The sequence below is a fragment of the Haliotis cracherodii genome, unplaced genomic scaffold, assembly GCF_022045235.1.
Source record: "Haliotis cracherodii isolate W230 unplaced genomic scaffold, xgHalCrac1.p SCAF_3, whole genome shotgun sequence".
Taxonomy (NCBI): Eukaryota; Metazoa; Mollusca; class Gastropoda; order Lepetellida; family Haliotidae; genus Haliotis; species Haliotis cracherodii.
The window spans coordinates 67,725,955-67,742,412 of NW_027266286.1; the positions used below are offsets into that span (position 1 = coordinate 67,725,955).

Genomic DNA, 16,458 nt, shown 5'->3' on the forward strand with positions numbered 1-16,458 from the left:
TAGGACCGCCTCCGTGGTCTAGTGGTAGAGCGTCTGCCCGAAAAGCGGAAGGTCCGGGGATTGATCTCCAGCCGCGTCATACCAAAAGACAGTAAAAGATGGTACTTGTTGTTACCCTGTCTGGCGCTCGGCATTAAGGGGCTAAAACAACGACTGGTCGGCTCGGAGTCAGTATACTGTGTCTGAGTGGGGCATTCATGGTATCTCAGTGGGCTAGCACTATAAATCGGCATCATTCCGGGCTAGTACAAGCCGCCACACAAACACACACACGTACATGCACGTCACTATATAAGCGCAATAATCTTGGATGGACCTTAAACTCAATTTCACCTCACCTCACCTGGTGCTTTTAGTCCCTAAATTTGAAAAGAGGCCCACATTTTCAAATACAATTGGGCATTTTAACATTGTGTTTACCTCTGGAATATTTGAAATTTTCACATAAAGGACCCATGTCAGACAATTCCAAGAGTGAACCATCCACAACAATATTTAGGGACAAAACAATCAGTCAATCAGTGCCTCTAAAGTTTCCGTAGTCTCTAACAGACTAGTGGCTGTGGCTACCCCTGCTGGGGAAATTTCCAACTGTTCTCACACAAAAAATACATCAACTCCCCACTACCAGTTTCAACAGCGAACACCGACAAAAACACAGTTGTTTCATTTCTAAGCTGCATCCATTTTACATGTATGGACACAGTTTTTATCATTGGAAGCTAGATGTATTGAGACATTAGTCACCTACCTGTATTTACTGCAACGGGTTCAACACTTGTCTCGAGGTCAAGGACAGGTCCTGTGATCTCCTCGGCCATGCGCAGCGCCATCTGTACTAGGTCCTCCTCCCCACCCCCTGGTGCTCCACGATCTATCAATGGCGCGACATCATCACCATCATCTTTGTCATCTGAAGAATAGGAAGTCATTACTGATTAGTCCTCCATGTGGATCGATAGTAACAGTTTCAAGTTTCAGCCACATCATAGCAGTATGTACAGTGAGTGAGTATGGCTTTATGCTGCCTTTAGCAATATTCCAGCAATATCACCGTGGGGGACACTACAAATGGGCTTCACACATTGCACCCATGTCGGGAATTGATCCCGGGTGTTAGGCACGACGAGCGAATGCTTTAACTACTAGACTACCCTACCGCCCCGCAGAATGTACAGAAGAACCTGCGAGTGATATACGGACACAAATGAATAAACACATTGGAATTTGGAAAATAATTTTCAGAGAATGGACAGGAAGAAAAAAATTGGTATGTGGTAGTAGGGTCTGAAGGCATGCAAACATTGCAATAATGTTGTCTTAATTTGACTTTGCATTAACATTGTCATACGGCCCGTGAAGATCCCGGTTAGAATAGGTCTTCAGCAACCCATGCTTGTCGTAAAAGGCGACTATGCTTGTCGTGAGAGGCGACTAACGGAATCGGGTGGTCAGGCTCTCTGACTTGGTTGATGCATGTCATCGATCCCAATAGCGTGGATCGATGCTCATGATATTAATCACTGGATTGTCTGTTCCAGACTCGATTATTTACAGACCGCCATCATATAGCTGGAATATTGCTGAGTGCGACGTTAAACAACAAACCAACCAACCAACATTGTCATACCTTGACAGAAGCTTCCAGTCACTTATCATGAGTCAAAATCCATTTTGTGTTTTCAAACTATGAGCAACGTCCTATTATCGGGGAACATCGACATGTGAGTAAGTGAGTATGGTTTTATGCTGCTTTTAGCAATATTCCAGCAATATCACGTCAGGGGACACTAGAAATGGGCTTCACACTTTGTACTCATGCGGGGAACCGAACCTGGGTGTTCGTCATGATGAGCAAACCTTTAACCACTAGGCTACCCCAACGCCCTACACTGACACGCACTGGACTAGACTGCCTCACGCTGAACTATCTACTTACTAGTAATTGCAGGGAATGGTTCTGCATCACTTTTATCTGTATCGCTGTCGGAGTCGCCGCCTCCGCCAGCAACAGCTTCTGCCATCATTAACAACTCAGCTTCCAGTGGGTCAGATGGAATCTTCTCACGAATCTCCTAAAAACATACAGTCATTAGGATCAAAATCAGTCCTCCATGTGGAAATAAATATGAATACAGCAATACCTGGTTAACTCGAAGTCCTTGGGACACTAAATGAAGTTATCAAGTTTACTACTGTCATCAATACTACGAGTAGAGTGCCATTACAAAGCCATCTTGCTGATACACATTCTGCAGGGACCATCAAGTCCCATAGAAGTTGCAAGTCCCCTCTGAAGATTTCGGGGAAGAATAGGTCTTCAGCAACCCATGCTGATCGTAAAAGGTGACTAACCGGATCGGGTGGTCAGGCTCGCTGACATGGTTCATGCATGTCACTGTATCCCAAATGCGTGGATCGATGCTCATGATGTAAATCACTGGATTGTCTGGTCCCGACTCGATTATTATAAACATTGTTGATTGCGGCGTTTAACACAAAACAAACAAACAATCTGAACAAGAAGGAAGACCAAAACGTACTTACTTTGATGAGCTTTAGGATCTTCTCGGCTGTTTTCTTGGCTGTAGGTATAAATATTGGGACTGGTATTGGGATAGGGACGGGCACCATCTGTGGCGTCGGGGCTGCATACATCGCCATTGGGCAGGGGACATACACCGGTACAGGCACTGGTATCAGTACCGGCTTGCCTTGGTGCTCCTCTGCAACGAAAAATAACTGAATAACTATTCACATAATCAGATGAAGCGCACTTGTTATTATTACACATATGCTATTGAAACTAACACTATAGGTGCATGGTCGCAATGTTGCTCCAGGATGTATGATCATGTAGATGCATGTCAACACACGTTGGCAATGTGGTCAGTATCATTACCACCCAACAACATCCACCCTTCCATCTTTGTCAGACACAACATCATGCTCCTCGCACAACCTGACACCCATCTAGCCCTCCTTCCACCTTAGAAACACTGACATGATCCTGGAACACTCCCTCCCCGTCTTTAGACATACAGACATGAACCTCATACCACCTGACACCAATCCAGCCTTCCTTCCTCTTTAGAAACACTGACATATCCTGGAACACTCCCTCCCCTCTTTAGACATAGATATGCTCCTCGCACCACCTGACACCCATCCAGCCCTCCTTCCTCCTTAGAAACACTGACATGATCCTGGAACACTCCCTCCCCTCATTAGACACAGATATGCTCTGCATACCACCTGACACCCCTCCTTTCTCCTTAGAAACACTGACATGATCCTGGAACACTCCCTCCCCTCATTAGACACAGATATGCTCCTCATACCACCTGACACCCCTCCTTCCTCCTTAGAAACACTGACATGATCCTGGAACACTCCCTCCCCTCTTTAGACCCACAGACACTCATACCATCTAGCACCCATCCCTCCTCCTCAGATATATCGATATGCATAGCACTACCCACTCATTTCTCCAAACAATTTTCCATGTAATTACACTCCTACATCAGATATAATGGACTTCCGGACCAACCTGTCTGCACCTCCTTGTTAAGGGTGTGCGGGCGGCAGGAAGTGGCTTTGGTCTGGACAAAGGGTTTACACAGCAGCGACTTGTTCTTCATTTGTTTGGGTGGCGGCGGCTGGATGATGATCTGCTGCTGGGTTGCTGTCGACACACTTTGCTGCAACAATTACGTGAAAACGGTAAAACCTATGTACTCACTTTTCGTAGTTGATTTATCCAGGACATACAGAAAGTGATGGTGGCAATTTGGGCCTGCATCACACAGTTACATCCTCTTGAGCTATACAAAGTCAAGTCTCGGCTTTATCGGACACCAATTATGGGAACCCATCAAATCAGTGCTATAAATTAGAACCGTTCATCCGACTGTCTTGCACTCCGACTAAAACACAGCTAATTTGCAATTAAATTACCCAAATCACTCATTTATAATTTGTCTTTAATGCAACACATATTTTATTTTTATTATTCAACAAGTATGTATCGTTATCTATCGTGTAGTTGTCCGATTTTCGATCATGAACATTGATACTACTTAATGTCATTTATCTGACATACTCGTTAATCTGACAAAATCATAACCATCCATGTTGGATTAACGGGACTTGACTGTAATCAAGCTGAGACATGTACTAATCTACTACCTTGGTACCTGACCCCAGTGTCTCAAATAGCTGCCTGCTGCTATCCTCTGGCGAGGAACACATCTGGCGGGACAGGTGAAATATATTCCTACCTGCCATACTGTGCGCAAAAATACTGAAGTAGGTTAAAACCTTGACCTGACAGGTTCAACACTTGTGTTCCTACCTTTCCAGCTTGACTGACCACTACCGGGACTGGTGTGTTGGACTTGATGTTGACCGTCTGCTGCTTCTGCCCAGACAACATCAGCTTTCCTTTGGCACCTGTCAACACCCATGTTACAGTAAATTACCTTTATAAAGTACAACCTTATAATGAACTTACAAACTTAACAAACTTAATGTCCCGACCATTTGCTGTATATATATGCTGCATATATGCTTATAATGAACTACGGTTATAACAAAGTAAAATTAGTGCTCCGAGTTTGTTATAGGCTAAGTTTACTGTATTTGTATTGTTGCTTAATGGAACACTCAGCAATATTCCATTTAAATGATGACGCAGTCTGCAACTTTAGCCACCAGACAGAAGACCAAGTCAAGTAAAATATTGTTTGGTCTTGTTAGCTCAGGTAATAACAATAATAACAGTCTTTATTTTAACAATAAAATCTGTTGAAGAGGATGCTTAGAGACTTCTTCTGGCTTGTATTTGGTTTGGTTTGATGTATAACGCCACACTCAGCAATATTACAGCTTTATGACGGAAGTCTGTAAATAATCGAGTCTGGACCAGACAATCTAGTGATTTACATCATGAGCATCGATCCATGCAATTGGAATCAATGACATGCCTCAACCAAGTCAGCAAGCCTGACCACCCGATCCCCTTAGTCGCCTTTTATGACAAGCATAGTCACCTTTTATGGCAAGCATGGGTTGCTGAAGACCTATCCTACCCCGGAATCTTCATGGGTTCTCATGACACATGACTAATATCTGATTTTATAAGATTGAATTTGTAGGGTCAGCAAGGACTAGAAGTCAACCCCTACTGAGTTAGGTTGTAAAGGAGGACTATAATCAATTGTCAATTAGTTGGGTTTACATGCTGGTGCAATGTTTCAGAGAAACCAATGAAAATAATAATTACCTTCCTGATATACAACCGCAATGAAGTGAGCGAAGGAATGATGAATGGTTAATGCTAATGCTTCTTAAACCGTATTTCAATAGTATCTTAAAAAAGTCTCACGCAACAGCTTGTCACAAATGGCTGTTGTATACAATGTACCTAAAGCCACTCAGTATTCTGAATAAACTCTCTGGTTCAGATTCGTTTATTGACAGACTGTCGTCATGTACTAGGAGAGACACGGCCACTAGTTCGAGACGAGTGAAAATCCATCAGGACTAGTTGTTTTCTTACAAAATCAAGTTGTTTTACATAAGCAACTCGTGAAATATTGCTGAGTGTGGCGTTGAACAACAACAACAACAACAATAAAATGAATCTGACTATTTCAGTAATTTCACAGGTTGATTATCAGATAGAAGTGAAACAAGAACCAATCAATGTGGTGTGAAGAAAGGCAGGGCATTATGCGAGTCCTGAGTAACACAAAGCGTTCAAGACAATGTCTTTACCTTGTGGTGCAAGGGACACAACATTGGAGATGACAGGGAAGGAGTTGGACTGGCCTTGTCCCGGTGACGTGGCATTACTGCTGGAGGCTGGAAACAAAGACGCAGCGTAAAATGTCAACACTTCTCAGCTCTTTCACCTCATAAACCTACGGCCACTTTTGACTATTGTACTGTAGATGTGTTTCTATCTCGGAACAACCTCTTGGGAGGTTTTACTTCTTGCAAGTGAGACCTTATGATTGGAGTAGCAGATGGAATTATGGACTTCAAACGTCCAATGTTAAAAAATCAAAGACAAAAAATGAAACTTCTTCATAATAGATGAAGGGAATCGAACATGCAACCTCACATATTGTGTTAAGTTTCTCACTGAGCCACCAGGGCAGGTGGTGAAAGATCATTTAATTTTAGATGCCATGACTTAGTTTTGTCTATGCTGCACATGTTTCTTCTCTCTGTGCTTTGATTGCATTCCTTTTATACCACGACACACTGTATTGTTACACTATGAGGTATCTAAAAGTTTTCTGATTTTTTTCTGCTATTTCCTGCATTAGGTGAGATAAAGCACATTTATCCTTTCTCAAAACACCGATCAGTGCTTTTCACTTCTCCTGTTCAGAGAGTGAATATCGCTCTATAACGCCCACTCTTGGTGTGCCCTATTGCACAATGGCTGAACACCAAGGAAGTGATGGGGTACTTAAACCCCTTTGTCAGACATCTTGAGTGTCAAATATACTGTCAACCTGTCACGTGTCTATGCGCACTTCGTTAACTTGGACAGTTCAGGCTGGCAGGATCCCCATATTTCAAAAATCTAGAATTCACCTCTGCTGTGGTAACGTTATAATGGATGAATACACAAGGGGCTTCACACAATGAGTGTGGTGAATTGTACTCATGGTACTAGGACTTCCCACTACCCAAACCCTGCCCTCCCTCAGTGAGCAGAGCTCCAGATAACTTTTTGAGCAATTGAGTTTTTACTCTACATGCTCTAGGGTTTCTATTTTAATTGGGTTATTACATTTTTCATTGGGTAACCAATATTTTTTCACTCATCGATTCATAACTCTATTGGGTTTTCCCCCAAATGAGTGAACATTTTCAGATTTCAAAAAAGGAAATAATGTTTTAGATGTATATAACTATGACAACTGTTCTAAATATATAGGCTTGACTTTGAAAGTAAATTAGCTCCTTATTGTGTTTCGGAAATTAGCTCCTTTGTACACATGCTGAAAAATCTTCATTGGGTATTTACGTGAGCTGTTTTTATACAATTGAGTTTTTCATTAAATACTTGCGTTTCAGTACGCAAGTTAATTGAAAGTAATTGGGTTTTGAATATTTTGGGGGGGTATTTTACGCAAATAGGCTGCTTATCTGTAGCTAGGTCTCAGTTCATAAATCACATATCAACTGTAATGCAACCTTTGTTCCATAGACATTTTTTCTTAGAGGATGACAATGCATCACAGCTGAGAACAAGATAGGATCAACTGGATGCAGGCACGGACAGAACATAACACTAGCCCAGGGATAGCACAAATTCATGCGGGCCAATTAAATTTCCCAATCCCCATTGATTTAACATTATTAGGGCATTTTATCTTTACCAGTGTTAGGAAAACTTTTCAGTTTTGTTCTAACCCTGTGCAGCAGAGAAGACCGTACATAGCAGGGTTAGAAACTAACTGTGTTGGTCCACTAGTCCTTATGATGATAACATATAGCAAAGCCCTTAATAATGGCCAATTTCTACTAGTCCTTGGGATACCTTAACTATTGGCCAGATTGGCAAGGACTACAGGACTAGTGCCAATTTCTAACGCTGCATAGATACCTCGTGTATTTGGCTTGTTTTGTAGTTGAACCCTCTGCTGGGAATGAATGGTTGGCTGTGAGGAATTCTTCGAATTGGCACTGAACTGTGACTGGAAGGACATGACACAGTTATAGGAACAGAAGTTGCGCACCGAGGCGTCGCTCATGGTCAGGTGGTACTGGGCCGGGACGTACTTGTGACAGTGGTCACACGTCACCGCTTGGTTCGACTTAGCTTGCAGGTTCACTCGATACAGGGACAGGCAGTTAAGAGAGCAGAACAACTGATACTTATTGTTGGAATCAACACGTTCGATCATGTCAAAGTTCACTTTCTTAGTCCCACACCAACCACACGCGACGATCTTTTTGTGTTTAGACCGGAAAAAGTTCACACAAGCATCTTTACAAAACCGCTTCTGTTGGCCCTCGAACTGGATGAAATGGGAGACGACATCTTCCGTTGGACAGAGGCCCCCACAGTTGTCACATGTGTTCATTGCAAGCTTGTTGGCATACTGGAAGGCTGACAAACAGGGATCACTACACAGCCGGTTCATGACACCATTGAGTTTGATGTTATGCTTCATCTGCCCACCCTTGGCACACACAGCACATCTATTGGATTGCCCACCACCCTTCTTACCCGTGCTCTCCACACCGATTATCTCAACATCGCTAGTCTTTTCCTCATATTTCTTCAAACAATTTTTACTGCAGAAGTCAAGGAACTTGTTTGCATCAACCGGTGCACAAAATGAATCACTGACAGTGGCTAGATCCTTTTGGCAAAATGCACACAGACGCAGTCTCTTCTTGTACTCATTGCTACACTTTGCCGAACAGAACGTTTTAAAATCGGTGCCGACCTGCAGGCAGAAGAGAGGCCGGAACTCAGGTGCCACAAAAGATGTGCAGTAAGAACAGGAAGAGTTGAGGTTACTCTGGTACTTGGCCAGACAGACCTTGCTGCAGAAGTCAACATTCATCCATTGTACAAACGGTTTCTGGGTGTTGATGTTCATCAGCTGACACACTGTGCAGGTCTTGTATTCTGATTGGCTGTTGGAAGATTTAGCAGTTTGTTTCAAGGAGCCTGTTTGAGACCTTGTTGTCGGTTGGCCAGGGGACTTCTGTTGGGTAGAGGACGTGTTCTTCAAGAACATTGTTGGGTTTGCCCGGAACTTGCGGAAACAGGTGTCGTCGCACAGATGTTTGATGTCTCCGTTACGGACGATGTTGTACTTGCATCGACCAACCTGCAACAAGATTTGGCAACTGGTTATCATTGATCTCACAGCTTATATACTAAGGGAACTGAGATGCAATTTCAATGTGAGGTGGTGAAGTGTTTTGTTTGTTTGTTTGTTGTTTAACGCCGCACTCAGCAATATTCCAGCTATATGATGGTGGTGAAGTGACAAGGAGTTTAATGTTTCATTCAAGATAATTGCACTTATAAAGTGGCATGCATGCATGCATGTGCGCGTGCGTGCGGCTGCTGCTGATTTTATAGTGCTAGCCCACTGAGATACCATGCTGCAGTATAACATGAATACCCTACTCAAGACACAGTATACTGACTGAGCCGACCAGTCCCTGTTTTAGCCCCTTAATGTCAGGAAGGGTAATCAAGTACGTCATTTGGTAAGACATGGCTGGGGATCAAAACCACAACCTTCAGCTCTCCCACTAGATCACGGAGGCAGTTCAAATTGAATGTTACATGATCCATAGTTACGAGTAAAAGATCGTATGAGTAGGATCAGAATGTGCTCGTGGAAGTAGCATTACACAATGTACACATTAATATATCATCATTATCCTATTAATTCCTGTCATGGTATTGACAGCTAATGCCAAGATAAATTTGTGTTTGCTTAGCTTAGTTTGCTTGTGGTTTAACATAGCACTTCATTATTTCAGCTAAGGTAAATATTCGAGACTGAACCAGTGACTGATATTATGATCAGCGATCCACACTGTCAGGGTGTTTGTTTGTTGCAACATTGAGCAATATTCCAGCTCTATGATGCCGGTCTGTAATTTATTTGAGTCTGGACCTGACAATCTAGTGATTGACATCATGAGCATCGACCCACACAATTGCGATACGATGACCTGCATCAACCAAATCAGCGAGTCTGACCACCCGATCCCGTTAGTCGCCTTTTACGGCAAGAATTGGTTGCTGAAGACCTTATATACCCTGGATCTTCATGGATATGAAGACATGCTATCAACCCAGTCATCCAACCTGACGATCTGATCCAACCAGCTTATGTTCTGGGGACCTGTTCTAACCAGGAATCACCACAGGGACCGAACACTAAGGCAAGTGACTTTGTTCATAATATGCCTCTGTTCACCCAGCTGTTCACCCATTAGGAAGATGTGGTATGACTATTAACTTCCTTGCACCTCTCTGGCATCTTGGGTTGTATACTCCCCAGGGAACGGAGAATGAAAATCGACTGCACACTGATCCCATGCTCGGGGAAATAAAAATGTAGTGTCATGAGCATTCACTCATAGGTACAAAATGGACTTATTGTTAACAGCTTAACTCCAGTCTATGGTACATCTACAATCACATTACCTTGCCACACACGATACAGGACTGCATCTTTGACTTCTTCCCGCCTGAGCCAGGCGTGGCCGCTGCAACTGACGTCTTCCCTGCCGCAGGGCTCCCTGAGGAATTGAAATGCATTCATACAATTGTTCCACTTCTATTATCCTTTTCGACAACTTAAATCCAGAGAATAATCTTCACCCTACTTGATTAAAATACTGCACAGCACTCCTGTTATGTTTATTCTAGGTTACTGAATGAGTGAGTATGGTTTTACGCCGCCTTTAGCAATATTCCAGCAATATCACGGCGGGGGACATTATGAAGGGATCCACAGGTACCATCAGACCTGAGTACCCAAGTTACCCGTCCAAGCCCTACAAGCCACTAGTCCAAAACCATGTCTAGTAAAATTCAATTCATTTCATTACACTCAGTTAACAAAGGTTCACATAATAAATCTACTGAAAACAACGCTAGTGCCACAGAGCTGTCATACCTGATGCTGCAGGGGGAGGAGTTGTCCGCTCCTGTTTTATCCTTGTCTTCATGGAGTCTGGAGCTGTCTTCTGACCTTCCTTAGCACTCTGTAGGATGTCCCAGAAAAGAACACCGTTTAAGATACACACCAACAGTACACTACCATAGCTTTTAGATCCTTTGTTAAACATAGGCAACATAACTACAGCTAGTTAACTTACACCCTGTAGGGATGGGTAATACTAGTTACTTTTCATGTGAACTTAATTCAGATGGTGCATTTCAGTGCACAAAGGACCTAAACTGTTATGTGTTAGCTTCAAGCACTTATCATATAGTGAATACGACATTTGCAAATTTGAATTAAGAAATTCATTTCTCTCTCAAGTCAATAACTTGACAGAAAAATGAGGTCAAATTTAAAATAGCTGGAAAAAACTGACCTGTGAATGTTGCACCAAACTTTAAATGGCCCAGTAACAAGGTGTGTACAAATTTCTAAATTGACATGATTAAGACTTTTTTATACTCATCCTTGCGGTTATACATTTCAAACCTTGTCTTGGATGAGTAGGTGATGTGTTTCTTAATTATGACTCATAAGAATATGGGTTCAGTTGAATTTCAGGCTTGATAACACATAATTTAAAGCACTCACAGTCTTAGCAGCACTTTCCTTGTCCTGTGGCTCCCCGCCTCCTGAGACTGATGCAATGTGGAGGCCGCTGACGTCTGCTCCACTCGTCACAGAGGAGATCTGCAATCCCATATCATTAGAGGAGTCCATGGTGGCCAAGGATGAACTGTCTTTCCCTTTACCCTTGGACTTCTCTGCAACACCACCCTCATCCTCATCATCATCCAATACAATAGCCTCGGGTTCTGTTTTCTCATCTTCAATCACCATCACGTCATCATCGTCATCTTCCATGTTTTTCTTGCCATCCTTAGATGCACCTGCAGACTTTTCACCTTTGCCCTCTTCTTCATCATCTTTGGAGTCTGTCTTCTGTCCATCTTTGTCTGTGTTGCCTTCCTTTGTAGAATCCGAGCCATCAACAATCTCGATGTCACTATCTCCCTTTTTCCCAGAATCAATGGAGGTCTCTGGATCTAACACAGGTGGTTCCGGTGATTTTTCACTTCCAACTTTATCAGCTGCTTCAGAACCTGACTGGTTACTAGTCTCTTGGTCTACCATGTCCCTAGAATCTTCATTAGTCTCTTCTGCCTCTTCCGATATTGTTTCCAGTCCCCCCTTGTCAGTCTCTGTATTGCTGGCATCATCTACCTCCATAGCCTCTGTTGTTCCTAACCCCTTACCTCCTCTATTTGCATCAGACTCCGGTTCTGAATTCTCATCTGCATCCTGGGAATTCTCTGCTGAGGTAGCATTCTGATCTGTTGGTTCTTCTGGTTCAAGGATAGGAGCTTCTTCTTCCAGTTCAGGAGCTTCTGCTTCTAAGTCGGGAGCATCTGCAGAAGTTTCTTTCATCTCATCCTGAAGAGGGGTAGCAGGAGTCTTTGGACCCTTTTCAGTGATCACTTCGCCTCCTTCACCTTCTGACAGAATATCTGCATCTTCCTCTTTCTGGTCATCATTGTCATCTCTCAGCAGACGGTCCTCATCTTGTTGACTGAGGTCATCATCAGCTGGTTCTGCATCTTCTTTTGATTCCTCTAGTGCTCGCTTCTCAGGGACCTCAATCTGAACCACTTCATCTTCTTCTTCTGCAGAGGCTTTAGGATCTTCAGTTCCGTTCAAATTGTCCTGCTCCTCCACTTCATCCAGTACTTTGTCAGAGGTTCTGTCTCCACCTTCTTCATTTTCATTTTGGGCTTCACTCAGATCACCTTCAGCCTCCATATCCTCCTCTCTTGGCGTGGCTACGCGGGGAGATCCTGGACTCCCAGGCGGTTCCTGTTCTTCATCTGCTCTGGCTGGGCTGGCTTCAGCGCTGTCTGCCTCCATTGGTTCTGCTGGAGTCGTAGGCCCATTCCCGGTGCCATTGTTAAGTTCCATGACTTCAGATGGTTCATCAGTATTTACTGGGCTAACCTCTTTCTCATCATGTGCTGGACTTGAAATCTGAGGAAAGAATTATTAATCTATTAGTGTATACACGCAAAGTTCATTTAAAACTACTGACATTAACAACATTGACGAATCACACACGAGTGAACAATTATAACAAGAATAAGGGATTTACCATGACTTTCAAAAATGGGGCTGAAGGGGACCCCACATAATTAATTTAAAGGGTCCTTACTGGCAATATGAGGGCCCTGTAAAGTAATGGGATGTTGTGGTTTATTGTACAGTAAGTATTCATAATGACTTTACAGCACTGGTCATGATTGACAGACGAAATGACAGACTCACATAACTGCAAAAGAAGTATAGATCTATTTCGGATGACGCTTCATGTTCTTGTGAGTCGCCTAACGAGGATACCACACATTATCCCCTTGTATGTCCAAATTATGGTAATGTAAGGAGCACCAGTTATTATTTTATTAAGGGGTATAACTTACACTCTGTATTGAAATTCTACAAGCAGAGCTCCAGATAAGCTTTTGGTGTTGTGGGTATTTTACCCATGCAATTTAAAATCATTGGGTATCAGTAATTCTATCTGGGTATTTAAATTTCTGTTACCCTCTAGTTTTTACACATGTGGGTATTTAAGTTAAATATTTAAAAACACTACTTATCTAGTCCCTGCAAACTGGTGTCGTGTGGGTTCGAGAGCTTTATAGAACTAAAAAATACCACGATACTTCCACAAGAAAGTGTGATGGCAAATGATCATGATGTAACTGTCATTGTGGAGTTTGGCAAGGTTGACGGAATGCCCGTTTATAATTTCAAAATAAGTTGCTGATTTGCTAATTGAATATGCAGGTTTACTTCACAATATTTTGATGATACACACAAGTTTTATTTTTGTAGCGTATCTGTAGCGTTGGGTATTTGATACGCTTGGATTTTATTTTACTGCGAATTTCTGCATTTCTGATGCGTATTTCATGCAGATACGCAGCTAAACTGGAGCTCTGCTACAAGTCTGCAAATGAATATGAATTGTCTAATCAGTCCATAACTTAATTGCTGAATCTGGCCGATTTAGTTTAAATGTTTACACATTTCACAGACCATGATGGGTGACACTATTTTGACTTCTGATATATATTATGTTTATTTCAATAAAATGCCTAAATGTTGATAAGAGAGCATATTACTTTTTCTACATACCCAAATCACCATGCCATTATATACCATGGTATTATGATTTCTGGAGATGCATTAAAAAATCTGTTTGCCAACCCAGTTTCAAAATTATTTTTGGTATAAATATGTTTAAACCAACCATAAAGTGCAGTCTCCTTCGACAAAGTCTGGGTCAAACTGACATTTTTCGTCCACTCATATTGATGAGTGGCAGCATGTGCAGGGTGTGAGATCAGTGAAGAAACGCTCATCCTACCGGGCGAGTACATAATTCAGTCATATCAATTGATCTCTTATCGTTTTCAATAATTATGTTTACAGAATTCAGTATTTGGGGGAGATGTTTTTTCAAGTATTAATAATGTGCAGAAGAAGATTACATTGTATTCCATCAGCGAATTCAGGTAAATGAATGGGTCATGATAAACTTAGTCAGAACAAATTTGAAATTTGAGATAAAACATTACTAGACATGGCGTTACACCGTCTAAATTGTATCTCCTGTTCTGCTAGGCATTGCTTTACATACAGATACTAAGATTCCGTGCGTATTTTTCTCGTAAACTAAGCCTGAAACAGCAGTTATCTGTACACACGTTTTCTCTTAATCTACCAGTGAATCGGTTGAAAATTACCTAATAATACAAATTTGGACACAATGATCGCAAAAATTGTATCTGAAAATATTATTTTATCATGGATAACATTTTCCAATATTGGGCTGCAGCTTCTACCGTATACATGTATATCTAAAATAACAATAACCACAGACCTAGCACTTAAGTACAGCTGGTCGCTCTTGCTGGATATTTTTTATGTAAGGAACAATTTGACCAGTCACCATCCAGGCACTCACATTGCTGTACATCTGGCCGTGGTTGCCGTAAATAATGGTCAGTTGTTCGATCTACCGATCACTTCACACACGATTTCGCCAAAATTAATGTAAACAATATTGAATTAAATTTTAGATTACAAACACAAGTCCAGATATACAATGAACACTTATTATGACCTGAGTGTAATTACAAGATTATATTGTGTCCTTCAGTGCTGATTTGTTGACATGGTATTTCCATTACTACGTGCTCACGGAAATGTAAAAAAGTGACAGAGAATGCTACTGTGAGTACAACATGTACAATGGTTGATGTACAAGTTTTTAATCGAGGACAAAAAAGGATGATTTGATTACGAAACAGTATAAAGGAATTTTTCTCTAAAATAGTATGACTGTAAGACGCATGGTTGATGGTAGATGGCAGTGACTGATTTATTTTGTATTGTCTGCCATTAATATCCTCAACTATCAAATTCAAAGTCTGGACTTGTGATTTCTTTAAAACGTGACTTCAGAAAGGAACAGTTAAAAATAACCTCAGAAAGGAAACATTAAAATGTTTTGAGCTCTGACATAAAAGAGCAATGTCAACAACTTTTACAAGGCATCATACCCTTCTTATGTATAAATATTCAAGCCACAAGCTGTGAAGCCATGTCATTTTCTTTAAACTACATATATGTAAATGTTTAGATTTACGTATGTACATTAACTTGAAGTCATAATTTTTCCACAATAAAATTCACAAACGTTGTGAGAAAAACAATCATTTTATGGGCCTGTCATTTGCATGTGTCATCATGATAATGAAAAATACTTTTTGGAATATAAATATTAGACAGTGTAATTACAAAAAAATGAGTTTGAAGCAGATCTGTTAAAAAACTGTTTCCAGTTGTAAATAAATCTAATAGGAAGACATGAAGGGTTTATAGATAACAATTTCTTGTATTCTTTGTCAGAGGTTTCAGTGCTACTTCTTCATTCGGTGATTACTGCAAAAACACGTATTGAGTTAATACATACACATGCTGGTATGTTTACACAAAGATATCAATATAACAAGGAAGCCAGTGGGTGAACGGAAGAGAGACCAATTAAATACAAGGAAGGTGTAGTAATGGGGTGGGGTACTTTTGGGGTCCAGGGTAAAATCCTTTGATGTGGTGTGTTGTTTCAAGGGATTGAAACTGGATTGTCTGCTGCACTAAGCAATATTCCAGCTATATGACGGCGGTCTGAAAATAATAGAGTCTTGACCAGACAATCCAGTGATTGACATCATGAGCATCGATCCACATAATTGAGATACAATGACATGCATCAACCAAGTCAGTGAGACTGACCACCCGATTCTGTTAGTCGCCTCTTATTACAAGCATAGTCGGCTTTTCATGGGTTGCTGAAGACCTATTCTATCCCGGATCTTCACAGGTCCCGAAAATATGGACTATGATACGAATTCATTGGTCTTTTCAATGCAAAATAATATAACTTTTTCTAAACCACATCCTTGAAACTTCACATGGATGGTGTCAATAACTCAAAATCATCCAATGTTATATGCGTATTTATATAACACAACTCAACACAATATTGGTAATGTTACCATTACCAACATCATAAGATTGGATGATGAAGCCAACAAAAATGTTTCATATTGAATAAAGCCCAAAAATCTTTTGTCAGGATTTTATCTTAGTGATGAAAAAGAGGTGATGC

The 16,458-nt window shown here is 41.4% G+C and overlaps 1 protein-coding gene across 2 annotated transcripts in view; it reads right to left on the reverse strand.

The window, feature by feature from the left end:
• Nucleotides 1-16,458, reverse strand: part of LOC139473781 (zinc finger MYM-type protein 3-like) — a 34,756-nt gene that overhangs the window by 17,559 nt on the left and 739 nt on the right. For both annotated transcript variants that reach the window (XM_071256537.1, XM_071256536.1), the window contains exons 2-11: nt 11,322-12,752; nt 10,683-10,770; nt 10,208-10,302; nt 7,628-8,867; nt 5,779-5,865; nt 4,355-4,452; nt 3,551-3,701; nt 2,548-2,726; nt 1,940-2,075; nt 752-913 (exon numbers count right to left, since the gene is read on the reverse strand). In XM_071256537.1, the coding sequence (XP_071112638.1) occupies nt 752-913; nt 1,940-2,075; nt 2,548-2,726; nt 3,551-3,701; nt 4,355-4,452; nt 5,779-5,865; nt 7,628-8,867; nt 10,208-10,302; nt 10,683-10,770; nt 11,322-12,752 (3,667 nt within the window). The remainder of the gene's footprint in view (nt 1-751; nt 914-1,939; nt 2,076-2,547; nt 2,727-3,550; nt 3,702-4,354; nt 4,453-5,778; nt 5,866-7,627; nt 8,868-10,207; nt 10,303-10,682; nt 10,771-11,321; nt 12,753-16,458) is intronic.